Below are 13476 nucleotides of genomic sequence, written 5' to 3'. Positions count from 1 at the left end.
GTGTCCCCTCCACTTCTACCCTTATGCCACAGAAATCCATCTAAGCACCGGTGCAGTAGTAGCGTGCTGTTCTGTTGTCTCTACCCTCCAGGATGTCACAAAGCCGGCCCACTGGCCTGCTTCCCCACTTTGGACTGCTATGTCCAGTCTTTAACAAAGGAGCCAGAGTGATTATCTTACAAGTTGATGTCACTCTTCTTTTCAAATCCTTCCTGACATTCCCCGCCCCAGAACAGAACCTCAAGTCCTTGGCTTGGCCAAAAGGCACTCTGGGACCCCCACCACCGCCCTAGTCACTGGCATCCTAGTAAATCTGCATCCCCTCTGAGTCCACTCTTGCCTTAGGGCCTTTGTGTTTTCCCTGCCCTCTACCTAGAAGCCTCTTATCCCAGTAACACTCTCACTTTCTATGCGTTCTCTCTCCCTCCAGGCTCATCAAAACCCCGAGATAGGTCCAATTATTGTCCCCATTTTACGGATCAGAAAATGGACCCAGAGAGACAGGCTCTCCCTTAAGGCCTTCCTTAACAATCCCATCTAGAACACCTACAACTCCGCTTCAGCAGAGCTTCACTCCACATTATTTTCCTTCCAAACACTCTACTTTTACTACATGTATTGTGTTTCCCCTGTAGAACGTAAGAGCTTAAAAGCAGGGGTTTGTCCTTTGTTCCCTCCTGTGCCTCGAAAACAGCACCTGGTGCAGGGTAGGCACTCAAGGATTTACTGAAACAATGAGTAAATGTTTCCCTATCTGTCTTGCCCCTAAACCAAGTTCCTTGAGTGTGGAACCAGCATCTTAGTCTCTTTGTGGCCCCTGAGGTAAATGCTCACTAAATGTTTGTTGATGTAATCTGAGAAGGAAAGGAGAGCCCAGAATAAGCTGATCCATCAGTTAATGGTGGTAAAATGCAAATATTTTAAAATATGTTTATGTTTTACAATGAGTACTTCAGCAAAGAAAATAATTGTAATTTCAAAATGCAATCCCTGGAGTCAATAAATATCCTTTATAATCAATTACACTAATCAATATCTAGAAATATACATAGACAAAGTTAGCTAGTGAATAAAATAAGTAAAATGACTACATAAACTATCAATTTCAGGGATGAGGGATCATGCATGATCAGTTAAGTCACTCTGCCACTTTTTAAAATAATATGATTCACATTTGCTTCAATCACATAAACATTCATTGCAAGAGTTAGACGGCTAATTGAAAATGGTAATCTTTGTTAGCTTAAAAGAAAATTCAGTTTAATACAAAGACATTCAAGATGAAAATTTCAGGACCCTTGATCAGATGCTTTCAATTGCATGTTGCTCTACTTTGTTATAGACAAGATTCAAGTAAGGCTAAGACAGAAGAGTGTTTCCACTGAAGACATGATCTAAGAATCGCTTTCTATATAGGCAAATTATGTTCTGTAGAAACTAGCTAGCTAGCCACCAAGATGTTACCAATAAAGGATTCCTTGTACTAGCAACTACCATGTTTAAAAGGTCTTAGCCAGAATTACAAAAACAAAACATTTAGAGTCATATTTATGAATACAAGCATAATCGGTTCCTTGCCTTCTACAAATAACCATCTTTAAAATGATAAAAGCAGGTTTCAACTGTGGTTCTTCTCTGGGGTGAGAAGGTGCAGATACACATGGGCGATCTACTGATTTACCTTCTGAAAGTACTCTTTGGAAGCAGCTGGATTTGGCTTGATCTGAAAATACAAAAGCTTAATTAGGTAATTGTGACTTTACCATAATAATATGGTAAATATGCCCAAAACTGAGTGGCAATCCCCCAATTTTTAACCTAAAGTTCTTTATACTTTTAAAGATTTCCCTTAAAACACAAAGATCAAAGTTTCATTAAAGCCTGCCTGTCTCTCGGCCGGACGCGGTGGCTCAAGCCTGTAATCCCAGCACTTTGGGAGGCCGAGGCGGGCGGATCACGAGGTCAGGAGATCGAGACCATCCTGGCTAACACGGTGAAACCCCGTCTCTAGTAAAATACAAAAAAATGAGCCGGGCGTGGTGGCGGTGCCTGTAGTCCCAGCTACTCGGGAGGCTGAGGCAGGAGAATGGCGTGAACCCGGGAGGCGGAGCTTGCAGTGAGCCGAGATCATGCCACTGCACTCCAGCCTGGGCGACAGAGCAAGACTCCGTCTTAAAAAAAAAAAAAAAAAAGGTCTGCTTTCTCTGATAATTGGTTCCTGGCTCCCCACCCCACCCCACCCCACCCGCTCTATCCCACAGCAGCTTCACCTATTTGTACATCATCTGCACACTTGCTCCCTTTTGTGGATACTTCAGGTCAATAGCTCTCGAGGCTGAGAGAACATGGACCTCACTGCTTTTGGGGGGAAAAACCTACCGTAGGAGAATCCGGTGTCCAGTCCGCTGGGCAGACTTCTCCATGGGTTTCTACATACTGGAACGCCTTCACCAAGCGGAGGGTTTCTTCCACACTTCGGCCCACTGGGAGATCGTTGACGCTCAAGTGCTTGATGACTCCATTGGGGTCAATGATGAAGAGACCTCTGCATGATCATTTATCCTCATCAGTGCCTCAACAGTACCAGAACTAGAACAGTCTAACTTCTTCCCCTTTAGGTCTTTAATTCTTTTAATAAAATATTTATTAAGCATAATCATATGCTTAAAGGTAGGGTTTTCACTGTTGTGCAAAAAGTTTATCATCTCTTACTGACGACAGATGCTTTAACAAAGGCAGTACTGAACCAGGTCACCATAAAAAGCTTGCAGTATGGTCACATTTACAGACTCACACAGTGCCCTGAATGTCACAGTATCGGAAAGTCACTGACTAGAGAGAGCGAAGACTATTAGTGACGTGGCAAGCATTCTTTGAGCTACTGTATCACATCTTGGCAAGAAATTCATAGGCAAATGGGAAGACACAGATATGTATTTTATCTGGATTCAACAACTGTTTATTATGAATTCTTGGGTAAATGGGGGGAAATCCCATGGGAAAAATCTTTGTAGAAAGAATGTACAGGCTGTAAGTTTATGCAAAACAGAAAACCATGCCAATCACTTTTAATCACGTCACAGCATGTAATGAGATGAACCACGCTACCACAGTGGTCTGCTTATCTTCTGTGTTGGTGTTACTGTGACAGATGCAGATATGTTTAGCCCAGAAGTTTTTTGGGTTGTTTAGTTTAAATACAGGGTCTCACTATATTGCCCACGCTGGAGTGCAGTGCTATTCTCAGGTGTGATCATGGCAGGCTGCAGCCTCGAACTTCTGGCTCAACTGATCCTCCCACCTCAGACTCCCAAGTAGCTGTGACTATAGGTGTGTGTCACTGTGTCCAGTTATTTAACCTACAGATTTGAACAGTCTGTCTTAAAAGGATGTGGAAATTCCAGGTATCAATCACTCATGGAAAAGGCAGGTTAGAGAAAACTCAGGGTAAAAAGGTGCTTCTCCCACCCTCGGTCTGGCACTAGGGGCCTGGGGTTTCAGGTGAAACCGTTCCCAGAGGGTGCAGCCAGCTGAAGTCCACCAATAGAAGCAGAGGCAGAGCTGGGACAGAGCTGGGACACAGACTCCCGAAAGTCTTATCTTATAAGCCAGACTCAGCTTCTATCTCTTGTTAATCTCGATATTAAAATGGGTACGGAAGTAACTGCAAAATTAGTGAGTTCTCATAGGGAAGGGGACCGTAGGAGAAAAATAGCCAGTACCCTTTCTCTGGCCATTGCCAATTCTGAAAGACCTAGGCATTCTTTTGATAATCTCTTTACAGTTACACAAACAAACAAACAAAAAGGCCCACCAGGTGCGGTGGCTCATGCCTGTAATCCCAGCACTTTTGAGAAGCCGAGGCAGGCAGATCACAAAGTCAAGAGTTCGAGACCAGCCTGGCCAACATGGTGAAACTCATCTCTACGAAGAACACAAAAACTGGCCAGGTGTGGTGGCGCGTGCCTGTAATCCCAGCTACTCGCGAGGTTGAGGCAGGAGAACTACTTCAACCCAGGAGGCAGAGGTTTCAGTGAGCCGGTATCGTGCCACTGCACTCCAGCCTGGGCAACAGAGCAAGACTCCATCTCGAAAAGAGAAAAAAAAAAAAAGAGAGACAGAGAGAGAAAAAGGCCCAAACTCTAAGATGCCACCCAGCACTAAAATCCAAGGTGTAACCCAAGAAAGCAGGCCAGAGATCACCTGCAAGAGAGGCAGGTGAAGGGGCTTTAAGCTGACGAGCCCCCAGCAAAACTGGGGCACAGCACATCAAAAGGAGGGCCTTCTCTTCCTTCCTGGAGGTCAAGTTCTGCCCAATCCCTCCTTCACAGTTCTAAGGCCCAAGTTCTCATCCCTCCCAGGAAGGTTATGTTTGAATGTGGAGCTGCTGAGGACTGAAAGCTTTTCACACTCAAAGGAATAAAGGTTTAATAAGGGACTGAATACAGATAGAAATGACATTCTGGGGCAGAAATCCTAACAGCTGCTGCCAGTAACTATGCTAAGAACTCTAGCTGTGTCACTTATTTAATCCTCACACCCACCTGTGAGGTACCTCCTCATTTTAGTTATGAAAAACTGGGGCTCAACAAGGTTAAATCAAATCACCTGCCCAAAGTCGCACAGCTATTAGAAGTAGCTGAGCTTAAAAAAAAATCAAACCCAGGACTGTTTGGTTCCAGGGCTGAAAATGGTCACCATTCCAAGAGACTACCTCTTACCCTGCCAGTCTCCCCTTATGCAAAGAGTCTGATGGCTTCACTGTCAGGTGTGTGTCCCCATGGAAGTGGCTCCCACATAGTTAGGGAGTATGGAGCAGTGTGGCCTCAAGACGCAGATAGCCTTCTTCAGAAACAGACCCAAGGTGGTGGAGGGGACATGCATGTCTCAGCATTTCTGAGAGACCGCCAACCCTTGCAAGAGGCATTTTATCAGTGCTTATTAAAGACTAAAATTAAGGATTTTTTGATTATGATGAATTTTAACTTTTTTAAATATAATAGGGACGAGGGCTCACTATGTTGCTCAGGCTGGTCTGGAACTTCTGAACTCAAGTGACCTTCCCACCTTGGCCTCCCGAAGTGCTAGGGTGACAGGCATGAGCCACCATGCCCAGCCAGGATCTTCTGGTTTTAAAAATGCTTTACAGGCCGGGCACGGTGGCTCAAGCCTGTAATCCCAGCACTTTGGGAGGCTGAGACAGGCGGATCACGAGGTCAGCAGATCGAGACCATCCTGGCTAACACGGTGAAACCCCGTCTCTACTAAAAATACAAAAACTAGCTGGGCGAGGTGGCGGGCACCTGTAGTCTTAGCTACTCGGGAGGCTGAGGCAGGAGAATGGCGTAAACCCGGGAGGCGGAGCTTGCAGTGAGCTGAGATCCGGCCACTGCATCCAGTCCGGGCGACAAGAGCAAGACTCCGCCTCAAAAAAAATAAATAAATAAAATAAAATAAAATAAATAAAAATGCTTTACCAAGGTCTACATAAATGCCCTAAGAAGTAGAATTGATACTAAACATGAAAAATAATCTTAAGTTCATCAGAAACAGGATCTTACCTTAGCGCAAGACCAGGACCTTCTAACAGCACACCGTAGTCTCGGGAAATCTGCTTAGTTAAATCTGACAAGAGTGCGATGTTCATGTGGCCCAAACCACCATTCTAATCAAAACGCAAACATGACTGTTAGACAGCACGGCCTCGCCGCATTCCTGACCGTGTACCACACTGTCTGAGACCAACGGTAATGGCAACAGGGAACAGTAATTGAACAATGGGCCAAGATGGCGTGGCCTCACCGCATCCCTGACCGTGTACCACACTGTCTTGAGACCAACAGTAATGGCAACAGGGAACAGTAATTGAACAATGGGCCAAGCACTGCTATTAACTTACTGCCTCCTCGAAACCACCCAGGAGTAGGTATCATCAAAATGAGGAAACTGAGGCACAAAAAAGTTAAGTAACTTGTTCCAGGTCACAGCTAGAAAGGAGCAGAAGGAAGATGTAAACCTGGCTAATACTATAGGCCTTTTCAAATTGTTTTTTCCTTTTTTTTTTTTTTTTTTTTTAAGACAGAGTCTCGCTGTCACTAGGCTGGAATGCAGTGACGTGATCATAGCTCACAGCAGCCTTAAACTCCTGGGCTCATGCAATCATCCTACCCCAGCCGCCTGAGTAGCTGGGACTACAAGTGCTTTTTCTAATTCTTTATTTAATTGGCCGGGCGTGATGGCTCACACCTGTAATCCCAGCACTCTGGGAGGCCGAGGCAGGCAGATCATGAGGTCAGGAGATCGAGACCATCCTGGCTAACATGGTGAAACCCCATCTCTACTAAAAATACAAAAAAATTTAGCCGGGCATGGTAGCAGACGCCTGTAGTCCCAGCTACTCGGGAGGCTGAGGCAGGAGAATGGCACAAACCCGGGAGACGGAGGTTGCTGTGAGCTAAGATCGCACTACAGCACTCCAGCCTGGGCAACAGAGCAAGACTCTGTCTCAAAAAAACAAACAAACAAACAAACAAAACCCCTTGAGTAATTTAATCTTGATAGTCCAGCAGCATAGCTAGAAATTTAGATTCTTCCAAGCAAGTTCGTAAGAGCAAAAGCTAGGGGTGCAATGCGATACCTTTCTTGGCGTATTTATCCAGGCAAGATGGCTAAAGTGGGAATCCACTGAGACTGCAACAACTTCACAGTTCACATCGTGAAATTCGTTAGCTTTGTCACTAAAAGCAACAATTTCTGTAGGACACACAAAGGTGCTGGAAAAAAAGGACAGATATTCTCATTAAATAATTCAAAAGCAAGGATTTTAACAACTAGTAGTCTAGCAACTAGTTCAACTTGCTAAGGGTAAAAAAGGCAAAATGGTTAACCGTCCTCACTGGACTACAGTGTTGCGCTGGCAAAAGTACTATTACCTCCCCTCACCTTTTTATTTTAGGAATTGTATCAAAACGTGGGGAAAGGGAACACACATTTTAAGAAAAAAAATTACAGTTCAATAAAGTTGCTTTTTGAAAAAAAATCATTATGCCTACTTTTCTCATTTTTCCCCAGACCAGTGAAAACTTTCATACACTGACTTAGGGAAGCACTACTCCAGAGCACAGGGTCATACCATCCCACCCCTGAAGTTTATCACTTGTAAACCAACTATAGATCCCAGGTGTAATCAACAAGGCCAGGGGTGACAAAGGGTCAGACAGAATCCTTCCTTTCACAAGAGTATCTAGGGTTAGACAATTCAGTGCAGGAACAGGATATGTGCTTGCTCTCAGAATGACATGAAAGCATCATAGAAATTACACTTACAAATCCAAAGGATAGAAGAAAAGCACCAAATATTTCCCCTTAAAGTCATCAAGGCTTAGGTCTTTGAACTCTCCATTGACAACGGCTGTACCCTTAAAATAGGGCGCATGCTGGGTGACAGCAGGTGCATGGTATGAGGAACCTGAAAAAAACCCACACTCATATGTAGTTCATCATTTGCTATGTCAAGCACTGATGATTTTATTTAAACTTCTCATGACAATTAGTAGTACAAAGCAAAACATTCGCTTCAACTGTCCAGTCATCCTTTGCCACCTGTGGGGGACTGATTCTAGGATATCAAAACCACAGACGCTCAAGTCTCCTACATAAAATGGTGATTTGCATATAATCTACACACACCCTCCATTATACTTAAATCATCTCTAGATTACTCATGATACCTAATACAACGTAAATGCTATGGAAATAGCTGTTAAGCTGTATTGTTTAGGAAATGACAAGAAGAAAGTCTTTGTGTTCAGTATAGACACAACCATCCATTTTTCCCTCCCAATAATTTCGATTCAACCAACCACAGATGCAGAACCCAGATACAGAGGGTCGACTGTAATTTCTCCTTCCATAGTTTTAGATTGTGCACAAATTCAACTCCAAGTGCAATGGAAACTTAAAAAAAGGAAGACAAAGATAGTAGGGATAGAATTAAGGAAGACATGAGACTAGAGATGGATTTTAAATATGGTTCAGATTTTGTCAAGTCTAGATGGGATGGGGCAGATGGCATGGAGGAAATAGGAAGAAAGACAGGGCATGTGTTGGGGCAGCCTGTGGCACAGTCTACTGAGAACAGAGAGTGTCTAAGGGTACGGAGTGAAGAGCAGGCAGCAGGCAGGAATGGTTGAAGGCCATGTTGCAAGAATCCTTAAATACTAGGCTGCTGGGTCTTCTTAACAGGAAAGATAAGAGTCAAGGGCAGAGTCTTGCTCTGTTGCCCAGGCTGGAGTGCAGTAGTATGATCTCGGCTCACTGCAAGCTCCGCCTCCTGGGTTCACGCCATTCTCCTGCCTCAGCCTCCCGAGTAGCTGGAACTACAGGTGCCCGCCACCACACCCGGCTAATTTTTTGTATTTTTAGTAGAGAGGGGGTTTCACCGTGTTAGCCAGGATGGTCTTGATCTCCTGACCGCGTGATCTGCCTGCCTCGGCCTCCCAAAGTGCTGGGATTACAGGCGTGAGCCACTGCACCTGGCCGAGATGGCGGTTTTTAGAAAGATTAGTCTGGCAGGAGGGAAAGAGGAGTGGGAGAAAGGGAGAGACATGTTAGGAAGTGCTTTCAGTAATTTTTTTTTTTTTTAATTTTTTTTTTTTGAGACAAGAGTGTCGCTCTGTCACCTAGGCTGGAGTGCAGTGACACAGTCTCGGCTCTCTGCAACCTCCGCCTCCCTGCCTCAGCCTCCCGAGTAGCTGTGATTCCAGGAGCACACCACCCATCCGGCTAATTTTTTAGTATTTTTAGTAGAGACGGGATTTCACCATGTTGGCCAGGATGGTCTTGAATTCCTGACCTCAACTGATTCACCTGCCTTGGCCTCTCAAACTGCTGGGATTACAGGTGTGAGCCACCACGCCCAGCCTCGATTTCAGTGATCTTACGCATATTGAGGGGACGGATGGGGCAGAAAGAACAGAAAGGAATGGATGCAAGAGAAGTGTCAAAACTGAAAAGAACTTGCCTCTACCTGGGAATGAGGGACAGAGTAGTTGCAATGTCAAAATGCCTGAGACTGCCACGAACAGAAAAAGGAGGAGCTGCTGGGGATGGGGATGGGGATTTGAAACCAGTGGAGTAAATTTTAAGCCTGTGGTATCACATCACTACTAGAAATATTTTAAAGCTCCAGGGTAGTAAAATTGCAAAACCTCTTAGAATATTTAGCCCACAAAGGCTTTACTAAAATATATATGCCCCCAAACCATTACATATTAAATACATGCTTTTTCAAAGGCTGGTCAAATCCAGACAAGATATTTTCAAATACCACTCATTATCTTGAGGCTGATCTTAGCAAAGCCCATATCCTAGAGAAGGGAATGTAAATCTCAAGAAACAGCTAAATTTCACTCAGATTACAGAAGATACCATTAGACAGGTCTGGTTCCTAAGTGGCCAACTGGGGCCAGTACACAGGTTTGTATCTTAGAGCAGCTGCCCTCTCAGGTCCCCAGAGGCTGCCCACCACTCACAGCTCTTCAGACAGTAGCTCCAGAAGGCATCTGAGCTCCCAGTAACCCCCTCCTCAACACAGTGGATTAGAAGCTCTGGCAACCAACATGGAAATGTGACAAGGGCAGTTTGCCTCAGTGATTCTCAACCCTGGCTGCACACTAGAATCACCCAGCATGTCCTGGTCTCACCCCAGAGACTGACTTAATTTGTCTGGGGTGGGACTGGGGCAGTGCTGTGTTTCTGAAAGCTCCCAGGTGAGTGTTAACATATGGCCAGGGTTCAGAGCCGCTGTCCAAAGACCATGGTTCATTTTTCCTTTACCTGGCTCCAGCCAAGACATGACATAACACTTACTGGTGCTGAATAATTTTGCTTGACTGGAACCAGAACACAGTAAGTTTGTCAAGCTCGTTCTTCCACATGCAGCAGGCCTGAGGGCTGCAGTGGCAGAAATGCCCCAAGGAATGGCACTCACATGTCGGGCAACCTGGAAAGAGAAACCTTTTATTAGAAAGTTTTTCTGTACTGGTGACTGAAGGCTGAAAGGACATCATGCCAAGGGTGGTTTCAGGTGTCCCTGTTCACCAAACAGCAAACCCCAAACTCTAAGAGCATGGATTGGGTCTGCACATTCTTTTTTTTTTTTTTTTTTTTTGAGAGGGAGTCTCGCTCTGTCGCCCGGGCTGGAGTGCAGTGGCCGGATCTCAGCTCACTGCAAGCTCCGCCTCCCGGGTTCATGCCATTCTCCTGCCTCAGCCTCCCGAGTGGCTGGGACTACAGGCGCCCGCCACCTCGCCCGGCTAGTTTTTTTTTTGTTTTTTTTTTAGTAGAGATGGGGTTTCACCGTGTTAGCCAGGATGGTCTCGATCTCCTGACCTCGTGATCCGCGGGTCTGCACATTCTTAACACTCCCTTCTGCTTCCTTCTCCCAGGAGACTGGAAGGTAGAGGGGAACTATAAGAAAACAAAGACTGGCTGGGCGCAGTGGCTCACGCCTGTAATCCCAGCACTTCGGGAGGCCAAGGCGGGTGGATCACGAGGTCAGGAGTTCAAGACTAGCCTGGCCAAGATGGTGAAACCCCATCTCTACCAAAAATACGAAAATTAGCCAGGCGCGGTGGTGGGCACCTGTAATCCCAGCTGCTTGGGAGGCTGAGGCAGAAGAATTGCTTGAACCTGTGAGGCGGAGGTTGCAGTGAGCCGAGATCGCGCCACTGCACTCTAACCTGGGCGACAGAGCAATACTCCGTCTCAAAAAAGAAAAAAAAATCAAACTCCATGAGCTTAAAAGCAACACAGGGTTCAAAAGCCACGGGACTTGGGCAGGCTTTTCCCAGCACTATCTGCTGAGTATGTTCTACCATGTCAAGGTTTTCCTCAGAAAAAAACAAGGCCCCTCCAGCACCAGCGACCAGTAAACAAGTAGAGCCAAGTTCAGTCTCTGGGAGTTTGGAAAAGGCTCAAGGGAAATGTTTACTCAACTTTTTTTTTGTAACAGTCTCGTTCTTTCACCCAGGCTAGCGTGCAGCGATCTGGGCTCACTTAAGTCTCGACCTCCTGGGCTCAAGTGATCCTCCCACCTTAGCCTCCCCAGGAGCACTGACCACCACGCCCGTCTATTTTTTTTTTTTTCTGTAGAGACAAGGTCTCACTATTATTGTCCAGACTGGTCTCAAACTCCTGGGCTCAAGTGTTCTGCCCGCCTCGGCCTCCCACAGTGCTGGGATTACACGCATGAGCCACCGCACTCTGCCGGTTTGCTCAACTTTAATGTTCAAAATGACTCAGGAGAACGAAAGGGAGTGTGTTGAACCCCACCAGCGAAAGCCGTGTACCAGAAGAGCACGACGCATTGCCCACAGTTGAGCAGGAAACAGCAGCAGAAACACGCGGAGCGGGATTGGGAGGCAACCCTTTGTGATTTGTTCAGCACTTTGCGAGTGTTTATCCAGTATTTAAGCGGCTGTTCATAGCAACGCCTTGATGTAGGCATCATTCTTTCCATCTTAAGTACACATGCTGAGAAAGGCGAAGATGCTTGCCCAAGGTCACAGGGTCGGTGGCAGAAGCAGGGTCAGGACCTTAAGTGGAGATGGGCCTGGGGACGCGGGACGCCGAACGAGGAGGGACTCGGGGAAGAGACCGCGAGGAGGGACTGAGAAAGGCGGTTCTGCGCAGGCGCATGGAACCTTCCCCGGGGAAGGCCTCTGGGTCCGTTACCCGCGGAAACCCTCCAAGAAGGGCAAATGGCCCTCATGCCCAGAAAAGCGGGATCCTGCCTGGGAAGCACGTTCCCGAGGCCACCAGTGTCTCCGCGCCTGTCCCCAGCCGACAGCCACTCACCGACGCTCGGAGCAACCTTCCTACAGCAGCCGCCATCTTCAGTGCACTCGGGCGCCGCGGGGTGGGCAGCGACGCAGGGGCGGGGCCTACGGGGTGGTGGGCAGGGCCTCTGCGAGCGGGGGGGGGGCGGGGCCGGAGGAGGGGACTGGGCTGGAGGAGTCCCCGCCTCCCTGCCTCCTGGGGACCCTGAGGGAGGAATTCCCTTTAGGGTTGAATGCTTGGGCAAGTGACACGTGGTTTTCCTACTGTCGCCCCAACCTAAAAAGAACGAATCCAGGCGGGGAATTAGGTATTTTTTTTCTGTATTTCCCACTGTTCTGTTAACCTTGTGTGGATTACTGTGTCTACTATTTCTGTGACAGGATCCCTTTCTTTTTTTTTTTTTTTTTTTTTTTTGAGACGGAGTCTTGCTGTGTCTCCTGGGCTGGAGTGCAGTGGCCGGATCTCAGCTCACTGCAAGCTCCGCCTCCCGGGTTCACGCCATTCTCCTGCCTCAGCCTCCGGAGTAGCTGGGACTACAGGCGCCCACCACCTCGCCCGGCTAGTTTTTTTTGTATTTTTAGTAGAGACGGGGTTTCACCGTGTTAGCCAGGATGGTCTCGATCTCCTGACCTCATGATCCGCCCGTCTCGGCCTCCCAAAGTGCTGGGATTACAGGCTTGAGCCACCGCGCCCGGCCTGACAGGATCCCTTTCTTATTTCAGCCTCAGGTAGAGAGAGACTTCTGGCTTCTGTATGAAATGGAATTAATTACAAATGCAGTTTTAGTCCGTTAATAAGCTAAGTGGGCTAGACACATCAAGGCTTTGCTGGCCTGAAAACCGTTGGAATTGTGTGTGGTCTTCCATTTGGCCTCTCTTCCCAAAATTGGGAAAATTGGGACAAATTTAAAATTTGTTTTTTGTCAATTAGTAAAGCGAAAGTGTTCAGTGGTGAGCGTGGTACTTTGAAGCAACCACATCAAACATAGATAAAAAGCACACGGTGGCCTTACAGTAAGTGTGACAAATTTTAATCTTGGAGCTGGCATTTTCTTTTTTCTTTTCTTTTCTTTCTGTCTTTCTTTTTTTTTTTTTTGAGACAGGGTCTCGCTCTGTTCGCCCAGGCTGGAGTGCAGTGGCATGATCTTGGCTCACTGCAGCCTCTGCCTCCTGGGTTCAAGCGATTCTCCTGCCTCAGCTTCATGAGTCGCTGGGATTCCTGAGCAGCTGGGATTACAGGCACCTGCCACCATGCCCAGTTAAGTTTTTGTGTTTTCAGTAGAGATGGGGTTTCACCATGTTGGCCAGGCTGGTCTCAAACTCCTGACCTCAAGTGATCCACCCACCTCGGCCTCCCAAAGTGCTGGGAGTACAGGCCTGAGCTACTGCACCTGGTCTGAGTTGGTATTTTCCAATCACTAGTCATTCCATTACCAACTTACTTTCTCAAGTCTTCTTATCACCAAATATCACTTACTATTTTCTTTAAATTGGTTTCCCTTTTATTCCCCCCCCCCCTTTTTTTTTAAGACGGAGTCTCGCTCTGTCCGCCCAGGCTGGAGTGCAGTGGCGTGATCTCGGCTCACTGCAAGCTCCACCTCCCGGGTTCACGCCATTCTCCTGCCTCAGCCTCCCA

At 46.8% G+C, this 13476-nt stretch overlaps 1 protein-coding gene across 1 annotated transcript; it reads right to left on the bottom strand.

Moving 5' to 3' along the window:
* Positions 1-899: 899 nt before the first annotated feature.
* PRDX3 (peroxiredoxin 3) lies at positions 900-11964 on the bottom strand. Its single transcript, XM_023224225.1, has 7 exons — positions 11860-11964; positions 9871-10003; positions 7327-7468; positions 6638-6773; positions 5562-5665; positions 2380-2545; positions 900-1723 (listed from the first exon to the last, which is right to left on the bottom strand). The coding sequence occupies exons 1-7, from the start codon at positions 11893-11895 to the stop codon at positions 1670-1672; spliced, it is 771 nt and encodes a 256-aa protein (XP_023079993.1). The 5' UTR covers positions 11896-11964; the 3' UTR covers positions 900-1669.
* Positions 11965-13476: the final 1512 nt, after the last annotated feature.

This window comes from Piliocolobus tephrosceles, chromosome 9, assembly GCF_002776525.5.
Source record: "Piliocolobus tephrosceles isolate RC106 chromosome 9, ASM277652v3, whole genome shotgun sequence".
Taxonomy (NCBI): Eukaryota; Metazoa; Chordata; class Mammalia; order Primates; family Cercopithecidae; genus Piliocolobus; species Piliocolobus tephrosceles.
The sequence above is the reverse complement of the archived record's forward strand: the minus strand, read 5'-3'. Positions and strand labels throughout refer to the sequence as shown.

Bases quoted from the DNA above. Each gene is read 5' to 3' on its own strand.
- PRDX3 (XM_023224225.1), bottom strand. From the start codon at position 11,895: ATGGCGGCTGCTGTAGGAAGGTTGCTCCGAGCGTCG. The intron at 10,004-11,859 runs GTGAGTGGCTGT...TTCTCTTTCCAG, and splicing joins GAAGGTTGCTCCGAGCGTCG to GTTGCCCGACATGTGAGTGC. The intron at 5,666-6,637 runs GTATCGCATTGC...CGTTTTGATTAG, and splicing joins GGATAAATACGCCAAGAAAG to AATGGTGGTTTGGGCCACAT.